This window comes from Aureobasidium namibiae, assembly GCF_000721765.1.
Source record: "Aureobasidium namibiae CBS 147.97 unplaced genomic scaffold scaffold_17, whole genome shotgun sequence".
Lineage (NCBI taxonomy): Eukaryota > Fungi > Ascomycota > Dothideomycetes > Dothideales > Saccotheciaceae > Aureobasidium > Aureobasidium namibiae.
In genome coordinates, this window is record NW_013581192.1 from 294929 (window position 1) to 321516 (window position 26588).

At 51.6% G+C, this 26588-nt stretch overlaps 14 protein-coding genes across 14 annotated transcripts; 7 read left to right on the top strand and 7 right to left on the bottom strand.

Annotated features, from left to right (window-relative positions):
* Positions 1–596: 596 nt before the first annotated feature.
* M436DRAFT_53960 (uncharacterized protein) lies at positions 597–1242 on the top strand (the record flags this gene model as incomplete). The annotated part of the gene is made up of 4 exons (XM_013568812.1): positions 597–683; positions 737–813; positions 862–1076; positions 1127–1242. The coding sequence occupies 4 exons, from the start codon at positions 597–599 to the stop codon at positions 1240–1242; spliced, it is 495 nt and encodes a 164-aa protein (XP_013424266.1).
* A 591-nt stretch (positions 1243–1833) lies between these two features.
* Positions 1834–2193, bottom strand: M436DRAFT_84778 (uncharacterized protein; the record flags this gene model as incomplete). The annotated part of the gene is made up of 4 exons (XM_013568981.1): positions 1834–1868; positions 1927–1996; positions 2049–2063; positions 2131–2193. The coding sequence occupies 4 exons, from the start codon at positions 2191–2193 to the stop codon at positions 1834–1836; spliced, it is 183 nt and encodes a 60-aa protein (XP_013424435.1).
* A 1365-nt stretch (positions 2194–3558) lies between these two features.
* On the top strand, positions 3559–4165 carry M436DRAFT_24071 (uncharacterized protein; the record flags this gene model as incomplete). The annotated part of the gene is made up of 3 exons (XM_013568800.1): positions 3559–3696; positions 3744–4034; positions 4103–4165. Coding segments are annotated over 3 exons (492 nt in total), but the record flags the coding sequence as incomplete, so codon positions are not given.
* Positions 4166–5038: 873 nt separating this feature from the next.
* M436DRAFT_75503 (uncharacterized protein) lies at positions 5039–6378 on the top strand (the record flags this gene model as incomplete). Its single annotated transcript, XM_013568982.1, has 5 exons — positions 5039–5155; positions 5215–5248; positions 5306–5394; positions 5449–6165; positions 6229–6378. 5 exons carry the CDS (start codon positions 5039–5041, stop codon positions 6376–6378), a joined length of 1107 nt encoding a protein of 368 aa, XP_013424436.1.
* A 234-nt stretch (positions 6379–6612) lies between these two features.
* M436DRAFT_54042 (DnaJ-domain-containing protein) lies at positions 6613–7502 on the bottom strand (the record flags this gene model as incomplete). Its single annotated transcript, XM_013568828.1, has 2 exons — positions 6613–7267; positions 7318–7502. 2 exons carry the CDS (start codon positions 7500–7502, stop codon positions 6613–6615), a joined length of 840 nt encoding a protein of 279 aa, XP_013424282.1.
* A 214-nt stretch (positions 7503–7716) lies between these two features.
* On the top strand, positions 7717–9260 carry M436DRAFT_75505 (peptidase M24A, methionine aminopeptidase; the record flags this gene model as incomplete). The annotated part of the gene is made up of 4 exons (XM_013568983.1): positions 7717–7762; positions 7830–9001; positions 9060–9146; positions 9204–9260. 4 exons carry the CDS (start codon positions 7717–7719, stop codon positions 9258–9260), a joined length of 1362 nt encoding a protein of 453 aa, XP_013424437.1.
* A 273-nt stretch (positions 9261–9533) lies between these two features.
* On the bottom strand, positions 9534–12188 carry M436DRAFT_84783 (uncharacterized protein; the record flags this gene model as incomplete). The annotated part of the gene is made up of 2 exons (XM_013568984.1): positions 9534–11560; positions 11615–12188. The coding sequence occupies 2 exons, from the start codon at positions 12186–12188 to the stop codon at positions 9534–9536; spliced, it is 2601 nt and encodes an 866-aa protein (XP_013424438.1).
* A 653-nt stretch (positions 12189–12841) lies between these two features.
* Positions 12842–13466, bottom strand: M436DRAFT_75506 (uncharacterized protein; the record flags this gene model as incomplete). The annotated part of the gene is made up of 4 exons (XM_013568985.1): positions 12842–12900; positions 12962–13144; positions 13203–13374; positions 13434–13466. The coding sequence occupies 4 exons, from the start codon at positions 13464–13466 to the stop codon at positions 12842–12844; spliced, it is 447 nt and encodes a 148-aa protein (XP_013424439.1).
* Positions 13467–14083: 617 nt separating this feature from the next.
* M436DRAFT_84785 (ribosomal protein S30) lies at positions 14084–14439 on the bottom strand (the record flags this gene model as incomplete). The annotated part of the gene is made up of 3 exons (XM_013568986.1): positions 14084–14107; positions 14166–14270; positions 14380–14439. The coding sequence occupies 3 exons, from the start codon at positions 14437–14439 to the stop codon at positions 14084–14086; spliced, it is 189 nt and encodes a 62-aa protein (XP_013424440.1).
* A 407-nt stretch (positions 14440–14846) lies between these two features.
* On the top strand, positions 14847–15584 carry M436DRAFT_66591 (uncharacterized protein; the record flags this gene model as incomplete). The annotated part of the gene is made up of 1 exon (XM_013568926.1): positions 14847–15584. The coding sequence occupies one exon, from the start codon at positions 14847–14849 to the stop codon at positions 15582–15584; it is 738 nt and encodes a 245-aa protein (XP_013424380.1).
* Positions 15585–16635: 1051 nt separating this feature from the next.
* Positions 16636–19004, bottom strand: M436DRAFT_54176 (methionine synthase; the record flags this gene model as incomplete). The annotated part of the gene is made up of 2 exons (XM_013568849.1): positions 16636–18705; positions 18774–19004. The coding sequence occupies 2 exons, from the start codon at positions 19002–19004 to the stop codon at positions 16636–16638; spliced, it is 2301 nt and encodes a 766-aa protein (XP_013424303.1).
* Positions 19005–20179: 1175 nt separating this feature from the next.
* On the top strand, positions 20180–23626 carry M436DRAFT_75509 (uncharacterized protein; the record flags this gene model as incomplete). Its single annotated transcript, XM_013568987.1, has 1 exon — positions 20180–23626. The coding sequence occupies one exon, from the start codon at positions 20180–20182 to the stop codon at positions 23624–23626; it is 3447 nt and encodes a 1148-aa protein (XP_013424441.1).
* Positions 23627–23946: 320 nt separating this feature from the next.
* On the bottom strand, positions 23947–25014 carry M436DRAFT_54038 (NAD(P)-binding protein; the record flags this gene model as incomplete). Its single annotated transcript, XM_013568827.1, has 4 exons — positions 23947–24057; positions 24111–24247; positions 24301–24852; positions 24909–25014. The coding sequence occupies 4 exons, from the start codon at positions 25012–25014 to the stop codon at positions 23947–23949; spliced, it is 906 nt and encodes a 301-aa protein (XP_013424281.1).
* A 300-nt stretch (positions 25015–25314) lies between these two features.
* On the top strand, positions 25315–26185 carry M436DRAFT_75511 (protein methyltransferase; the record flags this gene model as incomplete). Its single annotated transcript, XM_013568988.1, has 3 exons — positions 25315–25405; positions 25698–25824; positions 25897–26185. The coding sequence occupies 3 exons, from the start codon at positions 25315–25317 to the stop codon at positions 26183–26185; spliced, it is 507 nt and encodes a 168-aa protein (XP_013424442.1).
* Between the last annotated feature and the right edge of the window lie 403 nt (positions 26186–26588).

Genomic DNA, 26588 nt, shown 5'->3' on the forward strand with positions numbered 1-26588 from the left:
TGGCCTCGGACTTTGAGACCTTTGATGCAGCGCTCTCGGGCTTGACAGTCTCGGTGACGGTGACCTTCTCGACCTTTCCGGGGATAGACTTGACAGTCGTAGTCTTCTTGACGGGCTTCTCCTCTGGTTCCAGGAAATCCTCGGCGCGCTTTCTTGTTGATCGGGTTTCTCTGGTGGATGTGGCGACGGGGGCGGCCTCCTTGGTTTCCTTCTTGGCCTTGGTGGTGGTTGTGGTAGTAGTCTCGGTCTTCTTGAGAGCTGACTTTGGAGCGGGCTTCTCGACGACTGTGGTGGTCTTGACCTTCTTTGTAGTTACGCTGGGCTCAGATGCGCCTAATGACCCAAGTTAGTAGGGGTACAGCGACGCAGACCCAGAGACTTGTCACGAACCCTTGCGCTTGTTGCTTTTGCTATCGACCTTTGACATTTTGGCGTGATATGTTGAACAAAAATAATTGTAGTAGAAAATCAAAAAGTTTCTGAGACGAGGAATTGATCGAATCCGGGGCGAGACAGACGCGACCCGCCGCTTGTCCAGACTCCAACCACTTCTGACCGGCGCTCGCATCTTCTGTCGAACATCAACTCTAGTAGTCATGACGAACAAAAAACTTTCCGACAATGAGATATGGGATGACTCTGCTCTCGTCCAATCATGGAACGAGGCGCTCGAAGAATACAAGGTGAATTGCACCTCTACTGCATTTGACAATCACGTGCTGACTAGATTCTGTAGAAATACCACAGCATGTCTGCACGAGGCGAACGCGTCGAAGAGGTTCTAGATGCTGTTGAGAAGAAAGAGGAAGCGCAGTAATTCCCCCCAACTCACTGTCTGATCGTATTGCTTAAGACGGACAGATCTACTATCAATCTGAAGGCCGCCGATCTCGACACAACGACGGGTCTTCCACAATGGGAGACCGTCGAAGAAGACTACCACCCAGAACAAGCCCAGGAAATAGTGCAACAGCTGAATCAAGAGCACTTGAAGGCCCAATCTGCCGACGCGCAACCAGCCAACAATTCCAACCAGGTCCCTCCACCAGGCATTTCACAAGTCCTTCTCGATTCCGGTTGGTCTAACCACATTTCTACTCTTTCTTTACAGTGCTGACAGTAACAGTCCAAGATGAGAGCCTCAAGGCGCTCATGACATCCTGGTACTTTGCAGGCTATTACACTGGCCTTTACGAGGGACAGCGAAAGGCTCAGACTGCCCAGGAGCACCCGACTCACTGAAGGCCCTCGGATTGACTCTATATCAGTCTATCCATGAACCTAAAGCAGGCAGTGCTGAAGCTGTTCTTCAGGCATCGAGACTCTATAAGATGCTCAGATGGTGCCCCTGAGTGAGGCAGACTACTCGAACTTCTGTCCAGCACGGCTCAACAGCACGCTAACGAGCCATCATACACGATACTGGAAGTCGCCTGGATGGACAGAAAGTGTCAGATACAGCGCAGACATACGCTTTTATGGTCCAAGCGATCTTTGTACACATTCTCGCTGAATGGCCACGCCTCGATGGAAAGGCTAGAGTCTAGCGGAAAAGTACTGGCAGATCAGGAAGTTAGAAAGAGATAGAATTCTTGATCAAGTGCAGGCACGAGCACAGTAAACACATGAACTGGTTGAGGGAAGAAAGAAAAAAGTGTTTTGATATCCTCTAGTACTGGGACGATTAGACCTCGTCGAAAAGAACAAATCCATCGCTATAATGCTCTGCAAACGGATTTTGTCGTGATTGCCCGAAAATGGTTGACTCCTGCTCGCCGGCAGCCTCGATTACGCCTTGATCATGTGTTGATAGTGTGCAAGAGAAGTGTGGATTTACTTCTTGCCCTCAGCGGCCCTCTTGGCGTCGGCTGTATGGACATGTCAGATCAGGATTCAGAGATAAAGAATGCTACAAGAAGGACGAACCTGCGGCCTGCTTTGCACGCATAATCTCGGCAGCACTCTCCTTGGCCTTAGCCTGCTCAGAACCGGACATCTAGAGTAGAGTCAGTTGATGAAGTCTTTGCAGCTCCTCGAAGAAAACATACGGTGTTCTTGTTTTTCTAGGCAACAGAGTCAGCAAGGCGATTGACCCTCAAAAAATGTTGATCCCTGTTTAGGAAAACTTACGACGTTGCCAGCGGCCTTCAAGGTCTTTTCACGAGCTCTCTCCTTTTGGTTACCGCGAGCCATTTTGATTGGATGTGTGGGGTGATACTGAAGATGTCGAGAGGAAAGGGAAGAAAGAGAGGGATGCTCGAGAAAAGCGTTGGACAGGACCCGGCAGAAAGAAAGTTGTCGCTGGCAAATTAGACCCTTTTTACCACTTTAACACGCATCCAGACACTGGTGCCAAGACCGACTTCCAATCGCTATCGCGGCGAGCCGCTCCTGCATTCCCGAACGGACAAAAAGCTTCTAGAAGACCACCATTCGTGTTGCGCTATACCACTGATGTCTAGATCCACACTATGCGATCAGGTGTAATGAGTCTTTGTTGTCAGCTTTTGAGCGGCGGTGACGCGTTCTCTTCAAGATGGTAATGAAGGCATTGTACTCAGGTCATCTCCACGCTATCGTCGTCAAGGTTGACATCCTTCCCATGCGCTAGATTCTGTCACTACCGACTGCTCCCATATTAACAATTAGGTGAGCTAAAGTCATCAGGATACACAGTTCTTTCTGGGCTGTAGCGAAGATCACCGAGAGTCGTTAACATCACGACTCTCGATCTCGATGGATGCTTCCTATCTACCGAAAGAACTGTGCATTTTCATAGCTTTCTAGGTGGCATACCTTTGCACATGAATAGGGTGAAATACTCCAAACTACAGCGCGATTCCTGTACACTATCTATGGCCTATTGTTGTTACTGCAGTCCTTGAATACCCCAACGACAATAAGCAAGATACCAAACGCGAGTCTTGAAACCAGTCCACCACCAGGCGCCAGCACAGCGCTTATACCAACATCAAGCTTTACCAATGGCTCATTCCAGGAGTCGCCCGACCAAGATCTTGCTGTTACAGAAACTCTCCATGGTCGCTGCCGAAGTAGCACAGAACGTCTGAGAAGTCGTTTCAGCTGCGTTGATGCAGCCATGAGCTTTGACGGCGTCAAATGGACAAAAGAGCACCTCGTGGCGCTTAATTCTCCCATTGTAACTTCTTCCACTCTCTTATTGCTCTTATTCCGTTCATTCATTCGTTCATCCATTCATTTAGTCTTCTATTGTCATTGTTGTGTTCATTGTTCTCGCCGCGTCCAATTGTTTCTCCCTGATTTAATTGATTCGAATTCCCTCGATCCTGTCTCTCTTTGATAGTTTTCTTCCTTGCTGTTCTTCTAACGACTCTCTCTTTCTTGCAATAACTCGTACAGAATCAAGTATCTGCTGGCCAGATCGCTCCATTTCTTTACACGAATGTTTCTCAGACTTTGGCCTTCCAACTTGTAAGTTCTCATTGTTGTCTCAAGATCGTGCTTCTGTCTAACGAGTAAAGCAGATCTATCTATTTGCCATTCCTCAAAACCCAAACCAAACAATCCACCGAAAAAATGGCACTTTCACCCAAATCACTGGCTGGTTCGGGCTATGTCATTCTCAATGTCCTCAAGGGCATGAATATCACTGGACTGCTGGCCATCATTGCTGCAAGCGTCCTCATGCTCATCAAGACTACCGCAGACTCAAGCGTGAGAGACGTTCACCATATCTACTAGACTCTGCTAACAATCATCAGTTCTTCATCTTCGAGGCCGCCATGAATGCTGTGGTAGCATCTATTGCCATAGTTCTGATTATCTCGGAGGTTGGACTGTTCAGTGGCTACTTCGCTCGCAATTGGCCCTCGCTCAGTATCGAACACGGATTCGTCAGCCTTGCTTCAGCAATGATCGTCCTCGGTGTGCACGTTTTGTCGTGTCTCAATCGGTCTAGCAACAGCAAAGAACACCTCGGCATGGCATTCTGGCGTGTCGTGATAATGGCGGGCATTCTCAACCTCATCCTTGGAGTTTTAAATCTGGTCGCAGTAAGTTTACCTATGAAGGAACGAAGGGGCCAAGTTCCCACATGAACGTGTAACTAACTGGTAGATAGAACTTCGTGTTCCGCGACAGCAGCCAGGCAATTACCGCACGCATGGTTCGCGCCAGAGGAGCTGAAGCTGCAGATGTGGCCTACATCCAGCGAAGCAACACGTCGGCGAGCGTGGCCAAGTCGGTGTCGTCTCGCTCTACGAGCGACAGCTCGCTGAGGCAATTCCGCGCCAACAAAGAAGAGTATACCTTGCCTTCTTACCACAGTCCTTCGCCCGAACCTCAACATCACACACAGACTCCAGTCTCTCCTTCGTTGTACTCTCGCGCTACCTGGTGTAGCAAGAAGAAGTTCTTCAGCCGCAAGAAGGAGAGCATGGGACCTCCACTCCCAGTTGTCATCTCAGAACCGTACAATTTCGAGGCGCAGTTCCCACCAACAATCGCAAGACCTGACTCAGCTGTGCACCCTAGCCGCGATACTGAGAGTGAGACTCAGAGATGGAAGGCAGAGCACTGATCAGGCTGAAAAGACGACCTGGGATCTGGCAAAAGGCCAACCGCCAGTGTTTCGTATCGTCTCACATCTTTCATTACTTTTCACAATGCTACTGTTTTCTTTTATCCAACCGTTTCGACCAGAAGTCACTTGCAGTTTGAGTAGTAAATTGATGTTCGTGTTTCGTGTCTACCGTGAGTGAGAGTGAGTGAGTGAGTGTGTCTGGGACGAGCAGCGACTGGATGTGGCTCTCGTTAGAGATGTATGCTTGGTGAATCATGATGAAACCAAGAGTGAGTTGGCGAATGGCACGGAAACATGTCGCGTGGAGAGGGGGCCACACGTGGTGGACGGCATCGGGGATCGGAATGAACAGGAGGGAACAAGGGAAGCTTTGGAAGGCCCGAGCTCAGTTGGAATAATCTCTCCTCCTTGGGCTCTCCCATCGTAAACAGCAGCTAATCCACACCTCATCCGATTCCATCTCAAGACTACACAATGGCCGCCCCCGATTTCTCCGACATCAGCAAGCCCCTCGACGGTCGCATCGGCGTCCAGAGAGTCGTTGCCCTGCCTCTCCCCGCCTACGGTGACCTGAGCAAGGCCGCCAACGACGTGAGTTGTGCCATTGATCCACCTACAAGAGCGACATGAACTGACAGACATGCGTCTAGCTTATCAACAAGGACTTTTACCACACACAGGCTGGCATGTCGCACTCCACAAGCCTACCGCAAGAAAATTCCGACTAACAGCGCAACCCAGCCAACCTTGAGGTCAAGCTCAAGGCTCCCAATGGCGCCAACGTCACCGTCAAGGGCAAGCAGGCCTTCGACGGTGCCACCACTGCCTCTGTGCGTTGTTCTTCGTCTGTCTGTACCCAGCAATCCGGCTAACAAACGTCACAGCTCGAGGGCAAATACACTCTCAAGCCCCAGGGTACGCACTTCTTACAAATGAGCCGCCTCTTCTTCCCGCTGCCCGTCTCTGCGCGCCAGCCGCTGTACCTCATGATTGTCAGCGCCCCTGTTGCTCAGAAGACCCGCACATCCGACGAATCGCGCTCGCTCTCACCACAACATCATGTCTATCTTACTTACCGATACAAACCAGGTATCACCGTTACCCAGGGCTGGACCACCGCCGCCCTCCTCGACACCAAGGTTGAGTTCGCCAGCCTCATGTCGCAGCCCGTCAAGGCCGAGTTCCAGAACCTCTTCAACCCCAACGCCCCCAGCAAGGCCGCCCAGAAGCTCAACTTGACCTTCAAGCAGCCCAACCTCCACGCCCGCGCTTTCCTCGACCACAGCGCTGCTGGCAACATCAACGCTCTCATCGACGCCACCGTCGGCCATGAGGGTTTCGTTGCCGGTGCTGAGGCTGGCTACGACGTCTCCAAGGCCGCCATCACCCGCTACAGCGCTGGTCTCGGCTACCAGGCCCCTACCTTCACCGCCTCGCTCATTGCCATGCAGAACCTGAGCGTTCTTGCCGCTTCTTACTACCAGAAGGTCAACTCCAACGTCGAGGCTGGTGCTAAGGCCACCTACGATCTCCAGGGCGGTAAGAGCGTCGGTCTTGAGGTTGCCTCCAAGTACAAGCTCGACCCCCTGTCCTTCGCCAAGGTAAGACTGCTATGTTATCAATTGACACCCCATGACAGATACTAATCGCCATGTGCATTACAGGCCAAGATCAACGACCGTGGTATTGCTGCCCTTGCCTACAACACCAAGCTCAACGCTGGCACCACCTTCGGTGTCGGTCTCTCGCTCGACACCAACAAGCTCAACGAGGCTGGCCACAAGATCGGCACCAGCTTCGTCTTCGAGGGTTAAACAGATTCACTCATGTAGACATGCAGTCATGTAATTTATTTTTCGACGAGAAATTAGAAAGAGCAGGCATCAAAGCAAACAGTCCGGCTATGCGCCTTTTCTTTTTTGGCAAATTTCTACTCTGGTTGTAATGAAGCGCACCCCCCAGTATAAAAAGATGTACACAAAAAGTCTAGTTTCCTGATGTGTGACGATGCAAATGTGTGTATGTGTATAGAGAAAGAAGCGTCGGCTTCAAGCAGCGAGCTTCTTCTTGTCGTCGTTTTTTCTGAACAAGATGCCGCTAACACCAAAGATGACGGTCAAGACTCCGCTCAAGAGGACAAAGTTGAACAGCATGCTTGTGTTGTTGAGGATATCATCTGTGCTGACTTGACCGGATCGCCGCCTCGCCTTGTGTCTGTTCTTCATGACATTGTCGTGGGTGCGGAAGTGGCCCTCGCGATCCCAGTGCGGCACATCGTTGTTGAAGCCGGCCTGGTAGCCAGAAGGACCGGTGCCGGGAGCGTCCTGCGCACTACTGCTGTCGGTACTGCCGGCAGCTTCGTGCTGATGTGATTCCTGCGAGGCATATTCTGATCGCTTTTGGCTGAAGTTGCCCCAGCCACCACTGCGGTAGAAAGAAGGAGGTGGGCCTTTGAACTGTGTGCGTCGTCGACTCAGGCCTGTGGCTGGACGTCCTCCCGCGGGGCCGCTACTGCTGCTGTGAGAGCCTTGAGGATGGGAAGAAGGATGTGAGGCGCGGAGGAAGTCGCGGTCGTAGGTCGCTCGCTTGTCGGCGCTGCCTAGGACGTGGTAGGCCTCTGAGATTTTGACGAAACGATCGGCGGCTTTTGGGTCGTTGGGGTTGTGATCGGGGTGGTGTTTCTTGCTCAGCTGGAAGAACTGTCTGTGACGGGAGTGTTAGTATGGCGGGTTGGTTGAGAAGAGGATCAGAACAACTTTTTGATGTCTCCAGCAGAAGCAGTCGTGTCTATACCCAGAGTGGCATAATGATCAGGGAGTCCGGCCTGGCGGCGAAGCGAAGAGGCGTGGAAGGAGCGATGTACGAGAGGCTGTCTGAGGGAGAGTCGCTGCAGGAAGGATCCCTTCGCGGGACGGAGATGGATTGGGCGAAGGATCATGCCTCATTCCGTATGTCTTTCAAGCAGATGCATCCTTTCTCACAAGAGTGGAATTGTAATGTCCAGTACCTTGATGACGTCTTTGGAAACGGCCTTCTTGTCTAATCTAATCGCATCTCCATCTGCCTCCCCCGAAGCTTGGCCCTAGCGTCGTGCCCCAGAGCCTCTTGTTGCAACTTTCTTTTATTCTTTGATCTTTGTGCTTCTTACCAAAATGTCTGCCGTTCAAGATACAGCCAACGGCGTCGAAGCCCTCAAATGTACACCCAGGCCCGCATCTATTGGTTTCGCGCCAACCCACAAGTACAACTACTGACCGTGTGCTAGTGGACGAGTCCAAGGGCAACCTGCCCGAAGGAGCTGCTGCCGAAGCAGAGAAGCGCGCCGAGAACCACGCCCAAGACTCAGACGACGATGCCGACGATGCCGACGATGCCGAAGGTGCCGACGACGGAACCGAGGAAGGTGCCGCAAAGAAAAAGAAGAAGAGAAAGCCCAGAAAGAAGAAGAAGGCCGGCACCGGAACTGCAAAGGGCCAGACCAACCCTCCCCGAGTCCCCATTGCCCAGCTCTTCCCCAACGGCGCATTCCCCGAAGGAGAGATCTGCGAGTACATTGACGACAACTCTTACCGCACCACCGACGAGGAGAAGAGACACCTCGATCGCATGAGCAACGATTACCTGACCGAGTACCGTCACGCTGCCGAAGTCCACAGACAGGTCCGCCAGTGGGCTCAGAAGAACATCAAGCCCGGCCAATCCCTGACCGAAATCGCAGAGGGTATCGAGAACGGCGTGCGTCACTTGACCGGCCATCAAGGTCTCGAAGAGGGCGACAACATCAGAGGAGGCATGGGTTTCCCTACTGGTCTCAGCATCAACCACTGTGCTGCCCACTACACCCCCAACGCCGGCAACAAGACCATCCTACAACAGGGAGATGTCATGAAGGTCGATTTCGGTGCCCACATCAACGGTCGCATCGTCGACAGTGCTTTCACCATGTCCTTTGATCCCACCTACGACAACCTGCTGGCTGCCGTCAAGGACGCCACAAACACCGGTATCAGGGAAGCCGGCATCGACGTCCGCATGTCCGACATTGGCGCCGCCATCCAAGAAGCCATGGAATCTTACGAGTGCGAGATTGGCGGCGAGACCTTCCCCATAAAGTGCATCCGCAACCTGAACGGCCACGACATCAGGCAATGGTCCATTCATGGCACAAAGAGCGTACCCATCGTAAAGGGAGGCGACCAGACCAAGATGGAGGAAGGCGAAACCTTTGCCATCGAGACTTTTGGCTCTACCGGAAAGGGATACGTCAGAGAGGATATGGAGTGCAGTCATTACGCGAAGGTTGCAGATGCACCCAGAGTGCCTCTGAGAACGACGAGTGCAAAGACGTTGTTGAAGAGCATTGAGAAGAACTTTGGCACTCTGCCTTTCTGCAGAAGATATCTTGATCGCCTGGGTCATGACAAGTATCTGCTTGGAGTGAGTTTTCTCTCGACCACCAATACACATGTCCAGCATCAACTGACTTTTCCGACAGCTGAACAACCTCGTCCAAGCCGGTATCGTGCAGGATTACCCTCCCTTGGTAGATATCAAGGGTTCCTACACTGCACAGTATGAGCACGTAAGTCCATCTCTTCTTCGGAACTCCAAATCCCGATCGTTGCTGACACTCTAAAAGACCATCCTGTTGAGACCCAACTGCAAAGAAGTCGTGAGCAGAGGTGACGATTACTAGACGCATAATGATATCCCAAATTTCGAAAAAAGTTGACAATGAACACAAAATACATCAATGTCTTCAATTTCTCCTACTCGGTTAATCAGCGGTACTGGTCATATTTGTATCTACTTGTGATGGGCTTTGACAAATGAAAGGACGGAGACATTCACTCCAACTCGGCACAGGCATGATTGTGAACAGACGGATATCGTCATTTGTAGCAATGGCTAATCTTCTAGAGCTTGAATCATTCGATATGTAATGCACAAAATACCCGCTCCATCACCATCACTTCTTCTTCTGCTTCAGCATTCTCTCCTTTGCCAACATCTCTTCCATCTTGCGTTTCGACTGCTCCACCGCCTCGTTGTGACCTTCCGAAAAAGAGAGATTCTCTTGCTGGGCAGGGCGACTGGTACGGTAGTTGATCACATTCTCATGAAGCTCAACAATTGAACCTTCTCTGATGTTCACGAGTGACAAACGGTTGTCCAGCGCATTGGTGTTGTCGCGCAAAGAAAATACCTTGTTCGAAGGAGGCGAGCCGGCAGGTGTTTCGTTGGCAATGGTCTCTGTAGAGGTATCGTCGGGAACTGAGGCAGCGATCTTGGCCTTCTTCTTCTTCTTTTTGTTCTTGTTCTTTGCCTTGCCCTTGGGTGCCGAGGACACGATTTCGGGTTGAGGTGTATCGATACGAAGATCCTCGAGCTGTACGGTCTCGAGTTGGGAGGTCTCGGGTTGAGAGGTCTCGGGTTGAGAAGCTGCGGGGTTTGGATCGTCTCCATTGTTAGACTTGTTCGAGGAACCCATGCTGCTGAAAGCATTGTTGATGAGGCGCGCAGTGTAAGACGACAAGGTCGAACGCTTTGGGGACTCAGGGCGGTCTTCGACACTGGCCATTGTTGGTTGTGACTCGTTATCCTCGCTCTGCTCTGAACAGTGGTCGGCTGCACTGAACACAGACTCGTTATTGCTCTCAATCTTGCTCTCGATGCGCTCTTCGTCAGTAGTCTCAACACCCACCGAGGTATCAGCTGAAGGTCGCTTCGGCTGCTCAGGTTGCTCAGGCTGTTCAGGCTGTTCAGACTTTTGCTTGGTTTTCGATTTGCCTAGCTTCTGTTTGGGGTCCTTCTTCTTCGTGATCGTCTTTGCTCGACGCGCAAAAGGACTGAAGGACTCGGTCTGCTTTGGACCTGACTTTGGAACTGATCTCGGAGCTATGGGTTGTTGTCCAGTAGTTTGCACACTTGCAGCGTCTCCGCTCTCTGTAGTGGTGGTAGGCGACTGTGGGACGGAGTCTGCCTTTCCACTAATTGACTTCTCTTCGGTGAGCGTCTCTTGGGCATCGACTTGATCGTCCTCGTCGCTCTTCGCATGACTAGCGGGCGAAGATGAAGCGAATTGCACCTCCTCATACGATACGTTCCCAGTCGGTGTGACGGTTGGAGTCTCAGCAGCAGTCTGGAAACTGTCGTCCTCGACCGTCTTTGGAGAGCTATCCTGCTTCTCGAGTTCCTTGTCGGCGGAGCCATCCTCTGATAGTGACGGCAATGTAAGCCGACTATAGGCTTGCTCATCGGATTCTACGGCGGCTCCGGTATCAGGGTGTGAAACGACATCTAGAGAGTCTCCAGCCAGATCTGAAAGAGTGCGAGTCTCCTTGGTTTGAGCGAAACCTCCGCCGCGGTGGTCAGAGTGGACTCTCCTATCGGATAGCCTGGACTCTCTAGGCCCTTGCCAGTTGTCACTAGAGCGGAATGAAGATCGACGACCTCTGGTAGAGTTGAAGGAATTGCGGTGGCCACCTCTTTGACCGTAAGATTGATAAGGCTGTGGCTGAGGCTCGCCATAGCGACTGAAAGAATGGGGATCGACCAGTCTCGGAGGGCGAGCTCCACGGCGATTGAACGAGCCAGAGCGTTGATGCAAAACATCGCCTTCTGGATGATATGCAGGACCGGAGCGATCATGGTTCAGAGGCATGCGCGGCTCGAGAGGAGCGTAGAATGCAGGCTGGTAGTAGGCAATAAAAGGACCGTCTGGTGGCATTGGGAAACCTACCGGGCCAGCTGGTGCATGGATACGAGGGTCTACAAAGGCAATGTTGGGGTCGAAATCGGGGAAGTTGGCGGCAGATGGACGTCGACTACGACCGCGGTATTCTTGCTTATGGAATTGACGAGGGCGACTGCCGTATGGTTGGCCATGGCCATGGCCATGGCCATTGCTATGCAGGAGCGAGGTGCCTGGAATCGAGGCAGTTCTATGCCTCTGCTGCTGGTGTTGGACAGCGGGTGCCATAGCTTGAGCTGCACCTGGAAAGCGTCAGTCGGCGTATCTCAGAGTGGGACTGTTGAAAGGCTACATACCATCGTGCATAAACGCAGCAGATGCACGTCTCTGCCGAACAGCGGGAACAGTCTCGGCTTCGGTGACGACTGTGGGTGGCTGGTTCTCTGGACTGTACAAGCGTTTGTATCCATCACTGATGAGAAGAACGACACGAGTCAAAAAGGAATCGGGGAAGTTGGCTCCATGGTGCTGATCAAGGACTTGTCTGATCTGACTGGCATCCATTTCAGGGACCACGCAGAAGTTGTAGGCTCTCCACCAACTCTCGGCGTGAGAAAGGACGCTGTGCTCATTGAATTTGGCGATAGCATAAAGGACCTGTTTCAAGAAGCGACCGCCTTGCAGGTGAAGATCACGTTCAGAGAAGTAGTCAAGCAGAAACGCATCCTCTTCTTGCTTGGTGGCGCCGTTCTCTGTAGTGCCGCGTGGGAACTGGTCGAGATAGATGTTGCAGCACATCTCGCGGCGCTCTTCCCAAAGGTGCTCGATGAAAGGTCTCATGTCAGCATAGGGGTTCTGACGCAGAATGATAGGTCCATCGTGGGGTGTTATGTTCGGGACATGTTGTTCCAGAAGTTCTGCTTGATCCATCGTTCTTGCGCGAGTTTATGCTGGAAGGTTAAGCTGTCGATGGCTGGTAGCGAGAAGAATTGCGCTAAGTTATGGATGTGTTGTGGAAATGAAAATTTATCAAGGTGAAAGGAAAATGGATTTGAAAGAGTGATGGAGGTCTTGAGAGTGAGAAGAATTGGTCAGAGTGTGAACAAGTGAAGAAGGTGCGGTCAAAGGCGCGTTGGTCGTCAGGAAGTGAGGACAAACAGACACTGTCTTGGAAGCCGCAAGACACAGATAGACACTTCTTGTTGCGCACCAAATCTTCTTACAATAGAGACACAACTGATAAGACCTCACGGGTTTACTTACGAATGCATTCAATGGTGGTTTCTTTTCTCTGTTTTGGCTTGATTTGAAGACGCTTCCTCTGTCCACCAGACTTTCAACTCTCTGATCTACCCTGGCTTGTCTTCATGCTAGTTTCTTCGATAAGCATTTACCTGTGCGCATCGCTTTCAACAGCCAAGGGCCATGTAGCCAATGGCAATTTGATTTGCTTCCAATGGCATGTGTGCGAGATGTTTTGAGTACAGTTCCCGTCCTGACGACGCATGGCTGGCTGGTTCACAAGTTGACCGACCCAAGACCAGCCAATGCGGACGACCAATGCGGAGCTATAGTGCTATTACTTAGGCTTTGGGGGGAGTCTGGAGTAGCTTCAGGATCTCGGACTCGTTGTCACCACTCACTGCGAGTAACGTCAGTCGCCAAACGCAAGCAGGCAATGTTCTGGTGAGGAGGAGAGGTACCAGCACGTCCATTGCCCCAATCTACAACCAGGGGTCTCTGAAAGAGAGCTCCGTTGTCCTTGAGCTTTCTCAGAGCTTCGGTGGTACTCGAGGCGCCTTCGACGACGCTTCCAATCTTGTCTTGGCCGAGGTATTCGAAGATGTTGGTGAGTTGATCGCTTGTTGGAACTCCTTCTTGAACGTCTGCAACGCGACGTGGGTGAGCAGCTGCTTCAAACCGGGGCCTGAAGTGATTACGCACCGAGTTCGAAGTCGGTCCTTCCGACCTTGGACTGCTGAGGGTGGGAAGAAGCTTGGTCGATGGTGGCAGTGGAGTTTGCAGCGCCAGCAGTCTGCTTGAGCAAGGTGTGGACGCGGATCGAGGCAGGCGAGTTGGGTGCGTGGAACAAGGTGATTACGTCCTTGACGCCAGCCTGAATGAGGTTAGCAAGCGAGCAGGTTACAGTTCGAGCCGCGGATAGACGAGACATACTTCCTTGAAGAGTCCCTTGAGTGCGCTGAACATGTTGGTAGTGTGATGTGTGGTTGTAATGATGGATGGTGTTTGCCGAGTCGACGAAGTTGGGCTTGCAGGTGAACAACCTGGGGAAGACACCCAGCCAGTGACGTATATGTAGGTGAGCTTTGGACATGTACACAGCCTGGTCACATCTTCTACGTGAGCTAAGACGACGGTGCAATCACTTGTATGTGGTTCACAGTTCACATTGACACTGTTTGGGATAGAGACCTTGATCAAGGCAGTGCTGTGTCTGCTCAGGCGATCAGACATGCATGCGTAGCCTGTATGTTTGGAAGACGACCCGAACGATGCCTGCAAGGAATACACACAGAACACGAAGAGGCGTTTGAGCAAGGGATGTTCAGAAGACGTAACCGTTGTTGTGAAAAAGCTATCAAAGACGCCATGTATAAACCAGTCTCTGCGGCGACATTTGTTCCGGCTTGCGAACAGCAGCCTGTCAGCTATGCATGTCCGCCAGAATTTTGAATCATCATCATAGATGCCAGGGCTAGGAAACGGTCTGGCCGCCCAGTGATGAATCGAGGGTGTCGCCAGACTGTGTGCTATCCATGTGCCCGCCTTTGCCCCATCGCTCAAACTCCAGTTCCGGAAATTGTTTACGAGGTAGGGTTGGGGTTCATCTACCGCCTTGTCAGCGTCTGTCGTAGCCTGCAGTACCGAGGTGAAAATGGAGCGCACCTTTCTCTTGCCACCGGTCATGGTGACGTTCACGAAACGGCGGGTGTACGTGATTCTCTTCTTTGCGCGGCCCTTGGGGGTCTTCTTCTTCTCCTGGGGCTCAACCTGAAGGCGCATTTGCATTAGCACGCTATTCCGAGGAATCGAATTGATGTAGATGCGGTGGGTGGCGATTGTCCAAGTATGTAGCGGAGCGGCGATGGAGTATTCGTACCTTGGGAGTCTGCGACTTGACCTTACCGGCACGAGCGAGGGAACCGTGAACCTTACCCATGTTGTCGAGTTATGGGAGTTGTTGGATGGCTGAAAGGTGATGTGGGATGCCTGTGGGTGGCGAACAGAGGTCAGTCGTTGTCGCTTGTGCAAAGTTGGCTCAAAATCGGTAGCGGAAAAAGATGGCGAAAGTTTCGGACGTCGTGCTGATGGACTGGAATGAAAAATGGGCATACTCACGTTGGCGCAAGTTGTCGTCGGTCGTCCTTCGAGGAGAGTGCTCGCAAAAACGATAAGAGTGCATGCGAAAAGCGCGGGCTCACTTTTCGCTTAGCCGACCAATCAACTTCCCGTCTTGGCAAAAGACATCCCAGGCTTGTCTGTTGGATCCATCAGGACATAATTATCTAGCAGAACAACCGCCATCGCTTCTGGATTCAAGTTCAGATTACTCTGATATTCCCAAGGATGCGCGTCAACAACACAGTGCTGCTCAGCCTTGCGCTGGTCAGTTCGTCGGTTGCCTCATCACTCCCCGGCAGCCAGTACTTCTTCTCAAATCCCTCAGCAGACGCGACCTCGGGCTTCCGCATCCCCACTGTACACGAGTCTGCTATTCAAGCACGCCGTATTCTTCATCTTGAAAATATTGGCACATTATCGACTGTTTTCCCAAGCGAGAATGCATTTCAACCTCTTGAGCAGCGACCCAGTGGCCTCGGGGGTGTTCCCATCGGCTTGATGGACTACTATGCCGACTGTGAGCCTGACAGTGGCAACCCCACCATCCTTGCTTTGGACATTGCTACCTCATTCAAGAACGTGGCAGCCGGCAGTAATATCACTCTGAGCCTACGTTGGCACCCACAGGACGGCAAATGGCATAGCGCTGCTAGCTTGCCCAGATTCTCTCTTGTTGGTCACCTCGAGGACATTGACGATGATGCCTCAAAGGTTGGTCTGGCCACCTGCTTCGTCAAAAATCATCCAGATGCTGCATACTGGCTGCCAGGCAATCGTATCCATACAAGCCGCTGGGTTAGACTTGTTGTAGAGGACATCTACTGGATTGGTGGCTTCGGAGACCGCGCCTATATTGGTTGGATCCCTGTTGAGGCATACCAAAATGTCACGCAACAAGATATTGACGATTGCAAGTTGCCTGGCGAGAAGTCTTCTTCGTGGGGGTGGTCAGAATGGCTCTGAGATGTTAATCAATCATTTTCATCATTGTACTTCCATGTTGCATCTCCCCATTTGCAAAAACATGTCACGCAAGCAGCTATAGAGATGCACAATTCTTTCAGTGAATATTAGGCATCCACTGAGAGTCGTGACATTATCGGCTCTCTCTGGATCTTGCTGCCGTCTCGAAAGAACTGTGCATTTCTATAGCATCCGCGTGACATACCTTCGCACACGGGGAGTGAATATGTTTCGACGAGGGCGTGTTGAATGCGTCCTCCTGGTGTGCTTAAATTCATCATGCGTACAGCTATGAGTATGCACAGTAGTTTCGAAGAACAGGATAGTGTCCATTGAGAAACTGTGTGCTCTAGGCTCTCCTCGGTATTGTCTCTAGCCTCGCATCCTTTATGTCTTTTCATGGTAAAGATCATTCTTTATTTCTTCGCGGGAGAAGTGTGCGAGTTACGAACTTCAGCATATGGAGGTGAGCTACTCTCACTTCCGGTAAGTGTTAAGACCTTACACCGTTCTCGCTCGTGTCTACTATCGAGTGTTCAATCCCTAATGATACGCGAATAGGAGTTACACACAGTGCCCGCAGATATATGGGAAGCGTGTAAACACTATTCACCATACCCACTGACTAGGAGGGCACCATGCTATTACATTGATCCTTGTTGACTCGTTCGCACACTCACTCGCTACATACATCGAACGTCCACTTCCGTTACCAAGTCAGAACATCACAAATTATCACATTACAAAGAGCACAGAGAGTATAGTTTTGACAATGTAAATACCATGTCAATTTGTGATAGATATCTATCTAGGCAACACCCAATAAAACAGGACTCCGTGTCGTGAATTTCGATCGTTGAGATCGTAATGGTCCGTAACTTTTGACCCTTTTCCATAGCCTTTTGTTGAACTCCGTCATGCAATCATTATAGTTGAATAAATGGGGTATCTTTGTTGAATGAACGCTATGATGCAGCTGTTGAGTGCTGTCATCCCAATGGTACTGTCATCTCAAATAGATGCATAGTTGTGTTGTTGTTTGTGTTTTGTTTTAAGTGTGCTTGTTGCGGTAGGCAATGGCGGCGTTGACCATGTTGGTCAAGGCCTCCTTGGTCTCCTTCCACTGGCGGGTCTTGAGACCACAGTCAGGGTTGATCCAGAGCTGCTCAGGCTTGAGGTACTGGAGCATCTCCTCGATGCGGTCCTTGATCTCCTGCTCGCTGGGAACTCTGGGAGAGTGGATGTCGTAGACACCGGGGCCAATGTGTCTGGGGTAGTCCTCGTCAATGAAGACCTTGAGGAGCTTGGCATCAGACTTGCTGTTCTCGATGGAGAGGACGTCAGCATCGAGGGCGGCAATGGCGTGGAAGAAGTCCTGGAACTCAGAGTAGCAGAAGTGACTGTGGATCTGAGTAGAGTCCTTGACACCAGCGGTGGAGAGCTTGAAGCTGTCGACGGCCCAGTCGAGGTAGTTCTCACGCTCCTTGCCGGAACGGAGAGGGAGGCCCTCACGAAGGGCGGGCTCGTCAACCTGGATGACGTAGATGCCAGCAGCCTCGAGGTCAACAACCTCGTCGCGCAAAGCAAGAGCAAGCTGCTGAGCCTGGACAGACTGGTGAACATCGTCACGAGGGAAAGACCAGCGGAGACAGGTGATGGGACCAGTAAGCATACCCTTCATGGGCTTCTTGGAGATGCTGGCGGCGTACTTGCTCTCCTTGACGGTCATGGGGGCAGGACGAGAGATGTCACCGACGATGATCGGGGGACGGACACAGCGAGAGCCGTATGACTGGACCCAAGCGTGGGTGGTGAAGACGTAACCATCGAGACGCTCACCGAAGTACTGGACCATGTCGTTACGCTCAGGCTCACCGTGAACGTAGACGTCAAGGTTCAACTCATCCTGGATCTTGACGACGTCCTGGATCTCCTTCTCAATGAACTTCTCGTACTCCTCGGCAGTGATCTCGTTCTTGACCAGCTTGTTACGCTGCAGACGGATCTCCTTGGTCTGGGGGAAGGAACCGATGGTGGTGGTAGGGAAGATGGGAAGGCTGAGGTGCTCCTTCTGTTGTGCGTAACGCGTGTCGAAGGGGGACTGGCGGTTGTGCATCTCCTTGGTAATCTTGGACTGTCTGTCCTTGACCTTCTGGTCGTTGGTACGGGCAGAAGAAGCGCGAGCCTGCATAGACTTGGCGTTGGCCTCGAGCTGCTCACGGACGGCGGCAGGGCCTTCGGTGACAGCCTTGGCAATGGTGGCGACCTCGACGGCCTTCTCGGATGCGAACGAGAACCAGTCCTTGACCTCCTCGGGGAGAGTCTTCTCGCTGGCGAGAGTGTGAGGAGTGTGGAGGAGGGAGCTGGAGGTGGCGACGATGACTCTGTCCTTGCCGAGCTTCTGAACGGCGGTCTCAACGACCTCAATGGCCTTCTTGAAGTTGGTCTTCCAGATGTTACGACCGTCAACGACACCAGCAGACAGGATCTGCTTGGGGCCGAGGTGGTCAATGACCTGCTCGAGCTGCTCAGGGTGACGGACAAGGTCGATGTGGAGAGCGTGGAGGTTCTTGAAGGCGGCGTCAACGACGTCGAAGTTGTGGACGATGTCACCGAAGTAGGTGGCAAGGACGATCTGGGGACCCTGAGCAGCGGACAGCTTCTCGTAAGCGGGCTTGAAGGCCTCCTTGACCTTGGCGGGCAAGTCAAAGACGAGAACGGGCTCATCGATCTGGACGGTCTCGGCACCAGCCTTCTTCAGCTCCTGCAGAAGCTGCTCGTAGACGGGCAGAAGCTTCTCGAGGAGAGTGATGGGCTCAACGGACTGGCCACGGTCGGCCTTGCCAAGGGCGAGGAATGAGACGGGACCGAGGAGGACAGGGCGGGTGGTGATGCCGGCCTCCTTGGCCTCGAGGAAGTCACGGACGGGCTTGGGGTTGGAAGCAAGCTTGAAGGTCTGGTTGTCTTGGAGGGTGGGCTTGACGTAGTGGTAGTTTGAGTCGAACCACTTGACCATCTCGAGCGAAGGAACGTCAATGCCGTCCTTCTGGTGACCACGGCCCATGGCGAAGTACTCATCGAGAGGGTCGAGACCGTGCTTTGAGTATCTCTCAGGGATGGCCTGATATGGGGTCAGTATACTGGGGTATGGGGGTGAAGCCAGGAGAAGGCGGGGGAAGGAGTGCTTACGTTGAACATCTGAATGTGGTCGAGGACATGGTCGTAGAAGGCGAAGTCGTTGCTGGGAATGACATCGACACCGGCGTCCTTCTGGATCTTCCAATGCTCGCCACGGAGTCTCTTGCCCTCAGCGAGCAAGTCGTCTCTCGACAGCTTACCACCCCAGTATGCCTCGTTGGCCTTCTTCAGGTCTCTGAGACGTCCCATGCGGGGGAAACCCAAGATCGAAGATTGAACCATGGCTGTGAATGTGTGAAAAGGAAAGGAACAGGGAAAGAGTAAAGGGGAGATGCGGATGGAGGCACAGTGGACAGCAGCGCAGGCAGGCACGTTTAAGTATTCACCAGATTTTTACTACAGCGCTCAGACCACGTCGACTGCGGAGCTCTTCGCTCACTGGCTCACTGGAACGTTGAAAAGACCCCGCGGTGCGCCATCACGCCATTGTTCGCATTGCCTGTCGACTCCTGCATTCAAAAGCCCGTGGCTCCTCGTGTCTGCTGCTCATATCTGTCTCTTTGTGCCTGTGTCAGCGTCTGTGTCTTCACCGCACCTTCTGTTCGCTGCACGAGAGCTTGATATTGTTGACGACTGGGCGTTGGCTGGATTCCAATGACTCCATCAAGCATCGTAATCCGCCCTGCGTATGTAGATCTCGACCAAGAACGCGCTAACCTGCCACCAAACTCGCTTTCACCTCTACGATTACTCGTACATTCTCGTGAGATTCCGTAACACGTCTTCTTCTCTCTTCCACGCGGCGTACTTTGTTCACTTGCCTCGTTTGCGTGCGGCCGCCGGACACGCATAACTATTACTCACATGTTGCTGCCACATCTCACTATCTGGACCTCTCTCCACAAATTGCCCAGCATCGGTGAATCATAGCTGTCAGCCCTGATTGGCTCGAGCTTCTCTGGCTGGCCGATCGCGGAGCTGGGGAGAACGATGGATTCCTCAACCCGACACAAAGCGTCAGTTGCCTTGCCCTCTGATTGGCACGGACTCGACTACTCTCCTTGTACTCAATAACCATACGAGCACAGGATTAATTATTGCCATCATATGCAGTTGGAACAGAATAGACGGCTTCACATCTCGAACGCTGATCAAGTTGAGTATCTTGTAGCTTGTCGGGAGGTGCTCCTCGCTGGTGACCACTTGTATCAGGATGAGCCTTGCTCTTGTGTTTCTGAGAGAGAGAAGAGCTTGCAATGCACCTTCCTGCTCAGAGTATATGTTTAAAAACGATAAAGTTGAGTATTCGAGGTAGGAAAGAGCGGTCATGATGCTTGCCTTGAACGTTGACCTGTACTTGACTAAGACTCCAGCAACAACTCATCCATTGTCCCATTTGCTTTTAGAACTACATTTGTTATCTTCAGTCGACTTTTGCAACGAGCTCACATCTCGCCATGGCAGCAGCAAAGCTCTGTTGTACCGCGCCTGTTCGGTCACATTCGCCTGATGCTACACCCTCGAGGCCTGTCAGACACTTCAAGTCTCTGGCCAACATCAAGATACACTTTGCTAATAACAAGCATGCGACAACTGCCACGAACAGCTTGACAGATAGAGGCCAACCGCGTTACTCTGCAGATGATCTTGAACTTCGGCATATCTTTGTTGCTGCTTCCTTGCCAGAGGATCACCCTCACGCTCTCAGAATAGGCCATCGCAAGCCCGAAGTCGATGAAACGATCATTCAATCGCCAAGCTTCACCAACAAATTGCGTAGACAGCTGAGTCGCAAGAGTCTGGTAACAGACAAGCCCCATAGGGACACGGCAAGCAGGTCAATTATCAAGCACTTCCCCTTCCCCTACAAGAGACTGTTTCACGGTCTTCGAGATCTTGCTGATGATTACGATGACGATGCTCAGTCGTTGCGTTTGCCCCAGTCTCGACTGGTTTCTCTTGAACATGACAGCTCTGGAACGACAGACGCAAAGACAGTCCAGCACATACGATTCTGCGAACCCAGTGATCGTTCTACCACTGCTGCGTACGAGCCACGTCGCTCGATCAGCGTACCTCCAGCAACCTGCCCGGCTGACTCTGCATCACCCCTGAGACGTTCACTTTCTTCTTCCAATATGCAGCAAGGGTTCAACGGCGCTCTTGCTATCGACATACCTGGTCCTACGTTCATGAATCCGGACGACATATGGCCGTCATCTCCATCGCCGGCCAAGGCGACCGAAGCGCAGTTCCATAGCGCGCCCACCTCTGTCAGTTTGCAACTACCCCGACTTCCATCTCCAAAGTCGGATCAGCCGCAACTACTGAGAGCCAAATCAAGAAGTAATGACAAGCATAAAGTGTCGCCGAAAGACTCGACCAACTCGCTACACCTATACGATATGCATATCTCACAGCATTTACGTACACGATCGCAGATTTCAGAGGCGTCAAGCGCAAGCGAGATGGGTGGACAGAATCGTCACACACATGCAAGTCTTAACAGTATTGTGCTCTCTTCCATGGATCTTCCGCGATGCAAGAGTGTTTCGAGCTCTGGCTTTGCGGGCTCGGCTGGGCCTTCTACTTGGGAGACGGTTCTCGAAGACGAATCGTCATCCATATACAGTCGCAGACCAAGCACAACTCTGGATACGCCACTTGCATCGCCAATGGAGTACGTATCTGGTTTTCCTAGCCAGATCATCCAGGAAGCCCCGATAATGTCTGACTCACCCAAACTTGCGAATGACGGCAAGACAATGACCGCTCGTCAAGCAGAAAGAGTCGTGTCAGCATCTACTGGTATAAGTTTCGTAGCAAGTGGTTCAGCGTCTCGTTCTGACCTCAAAGACTCTGTGTCGGTGACCGGCTCAGCATGTAACAGCAATTTGCCTGCTCACAACACGTCATGCTCCCTGCCAAAAAGTGACAGTTCTGGAAGCCTGGGTAAGCTAAGCAGATTCAAGGAAGACCTCAACAATCCATCCAGTGCCCACAGATCTAAGAAGAAGCGCCGCTCCGTCTTGCGCATACTATTCCCCAATCTCACATGGTCCAAACTTCGAAGTACCAGCACACCGTTGCTTGGCGGTAAAAACCAGTCTTCTCTCACTCAAACCTACGACGGAACCGGAGACTCTCAGGACTTGCTTTCTGTGCCACATTCCTCCTCCAAGCCACACAGCAGTCAGCGCGCAGTCAGCTTCGCTAGCAGAGCGGATAAGAGGCCTGCGAGTGCAATCTCAACCGGCTCCTTGGCCGTTGCTCCATCTTTGCAGTCACGGCAGTCCTTGGTCAGTTACGAGAGGAATCTCTCGATCGCGGGTAACAACCGCCGTCGCAAATCGACATTTGTCGAACCGAAGAGTTACGTGCATGAGAACGAGAGTGAAGATAATTACCCACAACGGACTATACATCGTGCCAATCCACTTCAAGGCCCCGGCAGAAAGGGAACGGAAGAGACCTTGATGGAAAAGGCATTGCTACAACACCAGGCGGAGAAAGCAGCCTTCCTCCGTCCAAATGATCAGAAGATAGGTGGCGTCCCTTCTCCGCTGTATGCCCCCGTCTTCACAAGCTCTTTCGGTTTCCAATCTACTAGCGAGGCGAGACTGGCAGCAGCAACACTCGATGACTTGGACCCGTTAGAATCCGATGGATCGCCAGCTGCTCGTAGAAGCCAAAGCATGCATGATCTTGGGTCCGCTGCTGGAACTTCGTTGTTCCGCAAGAAAAAGCGCAGCACTATCTGGACTATGAATACCGCTACCACTAAAGGCACCAGATCACACCTCCGCACAACTGCTCCACCTCGCTCCTGGAGTCGCTATCCATCTCATACGCGGGAGAGACGTTGCGGCCCAGCTGGTCGCCGTGATGGCATAATCTGTCGAGATTTTGCTCATGACCGAGAAACGCGCAATGTACAACAAACGGCCTCCTCGAATGAGATACTGGACTCACCTAAGAGCTGGCCACGTCTGATCAATGCCAAGAGAAGAAATTGGATTGTAAAATCGCGATCGATGACATTTGGGACAGTCTTCCGCTACTACACTGATCTGCTTACTTCATCAGCAGCCCGTAACCGCCGATCGTCTACAACAACAGGTGGTAGACTAGAGCATCCTGAGCTTGAGGTTTTGCCTCCAGTTCTGTCGACACATTCGACTACCTCACAACAAGCAGGAACCATGGACCATCTTTCTCGTCTTATAGAAGCAGAGGATCATCAAACAAAAGGGGAAGAACTCGGTTTCATCAATGCTCATCGTCATGACTCAGCATCGGGTGTAGACAAATCTCCATCTCTACATGCTTCGCCCGCTCGTTGTATTCATGACAGAACACAGTCCACACACAGTCAGGAAGCCACTGAGTGTGTAACAGAAGATCCAGTGGAAGACGAATCTATTTTGTCTGGTTCGGTGGACGGGATCGTCGAGAACAGACCTGCAGAACCGGACGGAGCACTGAGTGCAAGAAGGCTGTCTCGCATGTATCAAGCCTACGTGCGGCTTCCAGGATCTTTGGACAACACTGAAGTTGAGCGAAGTGGTGCTACAAATAACTTCATCTATGCACCAGATGGATTCAACATGGCTGGACCCTCTGATATTGACGTGGAGGCGCCTACCACTGAGCCTTCGACCATCTCTCCCGACCACCAACGTCTGCCCTCTGGCCCAGTCACTCGGCATTTCCCCTCGGTCACCGTGATTGATGATCGTAAAGGACACTGGCGCAGTGTTAGTCTGTTGTCAGTGGACTCTGGAAAGAGCGTTCGCAAGAGCACTAGAGATCTCCTGGAGGCTGTCAGAGCCACTCAAACACAGGAGCTCGAAAAACTGCTGGGCACATCGGAGATATCGATGACGGGCGACAAGACTCTTTGAAAGCTTGTGCTTGGTCGCTCTCGTTAAAGAGTAGGTATACATAAATTGTTTTGTTATCGGTATGAATCAGGAACTGGAGATGCGGTGGAAGAGCGGGTTGGAAGAGCATTCTCTTACGTCCGCATTGTACTATCACGATAGCCTTAGAAATCACAGAGTCTTTGCTCTCTCTACTTAATACAACGTGCATAGTTGTGACATGTATAGCAGGCAACAACTATCGATGGTAAATGTTCTATGGTGGGAGGATGACCCTGTGCGGGTAATGCCGAGTCTACACCAGCTGCTATATTTTGCAAATCAAGCTCGGCATATCTCATCTATGTGCTGAACTTGAACCCTCCGTTGCAGCTGATGACGGAGCCAGTGGTGTATGCGGCGTCTGGAGTACAGAGCATGGCAATGACACCAGCGGTCTCGTGTTCGTATGCCTGTTTCGCAGAGTAAGCAGCCGCTATTGGAACAGGCTCAAAGTTTGACTTACAGGTCTTCCACCAGCGGTCTCTGCTTGCTTGACTAGCTCCTCGCTGTCAACGCCCTTACGGACTGCTGCTAGAGGGGTGTTCTTGAGCCATGGTGCGATGCCCTCTTGGAACTCTTGTGTGACTCCGCTCCACATGTCTTTGTTGTACAGTCAGCAAATGCGATGGCATAAAAACAGAAACGGTATTTACCAGTCATGACGGGGCCGGGGTTGATGGCGTTGACAGTAGTTCTCTCGGCCAACTCACGAGCCCATGTGCGTGTCATGGCCTCAACAGCAGCCTTTGAGCCACCATAGACACTCTGCTCGCTGAAGCCACAGCTAGCACTGACACTGCTAACATTGACAACGCGACCACTGCGGTCGGTGGGCAAGTACGGAATAGCAGCCTTCATAAGGAACAGAGGGCCTCTGACGTTGACACGGTAGACAAAGTCAAAGTCCTCGGCATTGCACTTCTCGACGGGAAGGTTTGATGCCACACCAGCATTGTTGATGATGATGTCGATTTGCAGTTTGCGGGTCTTGGGGTGGGCAAAGTGGTTCAGTGCTGTGGCGATGAGGTGTGCGGGTCCGTTCTCACTGCCCATGTCTGCTTGTACGGGCAATGCCTTGATTCCATGCTCTTTCTCGAGGCGCTCGGCCAGTTGTTTGGTGATGGATTCGGACGAGTCGGACGTGTAGTTCATGACGAGCGAACAGCCCTTGGAGGCGAGGTTCTCGCATGTTGCGGCACCGATACCTGGGTCTTGTTCAGCGATTGCTACGTGTCGACTTGCACGCTCGATTGAGGGATACCTCTTGAAGCACCGGTGACAATGGCCATCTTGCCTTCCAACACTCTCTGGCCATTTGCACTGCCAAGGTTGGTCGACGCGGTGCGAGCTACTCCAGGACGAGACATGGTGACTGAAGGACTTTTCGGTGCTGTGTGATTGGATATAGAATCAGGTTTACTGCGTACCTTGGCTTGGTATGTTATTGTGTCAAGTTAGGTTGTCTTGGTCGGGTTGCTGGCAATAGTGATGACGAAATGTGGGGGAACCGCCCATCATGCATTTTTCTCTTCCCCATTGGGAACACAAGAAGCCCATCACACCAACAATAATAACCACCTCGACCATTGTTACAGTCTCTCCCAGGAACAACACACTCTCATATTGGAATATCAACAATCTCTCGATCTTGGGAGAGAAACGTAACAATGCGAGTCTCGAAACTGCAAAATCTACCCAACGAGGCTCTTCCGTTGACGAGATCTGCTGATATCAAGTTGGTGTTGGATACGCCGAAAGGTATGTCTCGTGTCTTTTCCTCTTGCTACTTTTCTTCCATGATTCATATCCTTTATTTTGTCAATCAGTGAATGCGAGTAAAGAAAGAGCAAGGGAAGGAATTTGCTTTTGGGTACAAGGGAAGTGTGAGGTATTGGACGTGTTTTTGTGTATGAGCAGTCGTTGTGGTTTGACTGTTTTTCTTCTGCTCGTATTGATTGAGTTTGCATCTGTTCTTTCTGTACTTCATGGATGTCATCGAGTTTTAAAGGGGTTCGAGAAAGCTGATTCGTAAATTTTTCAAATCTTACAGGCAGAGGTGTCTTTGCAGCAGCACGCATACCAGCATACACAGTCCTGGAAACCTGTCCGGTACTCGTCCTCGACCCAACAGAAAACAAAGAGCACATAGAAAAGACAGAACTATACCATTACACATAGCAAGTCTCCTCTCACTCCATTCCTCCAGCATAACCCCTCCAAAGCCAATCATATCTGATTCCCCAAAACAGCAACTGGCCCTACACTCATCCTCAAACACACCAAAAATGCACAACACAAGCCGTAGTCCTAGGTCTAGGCAGCATGTTCAACCACTCTTCATCGCATCAAAACGTAGGCTGGGAAAGAAATGTCGCCAATAAACTCATTGTATATAAAACTCTACGTGAAGTGGAGGTAGGAGAGGAGTTGTGTATATCTTATGGTGATAGATTGTGGTTCGTGGATGCTGATGCGTCAGAGGCAGAGGATGAGGGGGAGGGCGATGGGTTGCAGGTGTTGGGCGGGATTGAGGTTTGAGGAGAAGAGAAAGCAGGACGAGAAGAAGAGATGAGGATTGTTTGCGGAGCTGAGCAATGTTTTGAAAAGAGCAAAGGTTGTGAGAGTGATGTGGCTCGCTCGATCAAAGGAAGCAAGAGGGAGAAGTCGATTGGAATGGTAGGCGCTATGGACCAGTCGCATCTGCATATAGCATGAGTTACATGTCACGAAGAAGGAACAATGAGGCATCTCTGGAAAGAGAAACATCATACATCATAAAAGCGCTAGATTTCTTACTAGGGATGTCGAGAAGCAGAGAAATCGTCTCAATCAGTATAGTGTCGCCACATGCGGAAGCGATTCTTTGGGCAGTCAGCGCAAATGCGAGAACAGAAAGAGATAATGTCAAATATTTGTGAGGAGATTTTCCTATTCGTGTTTC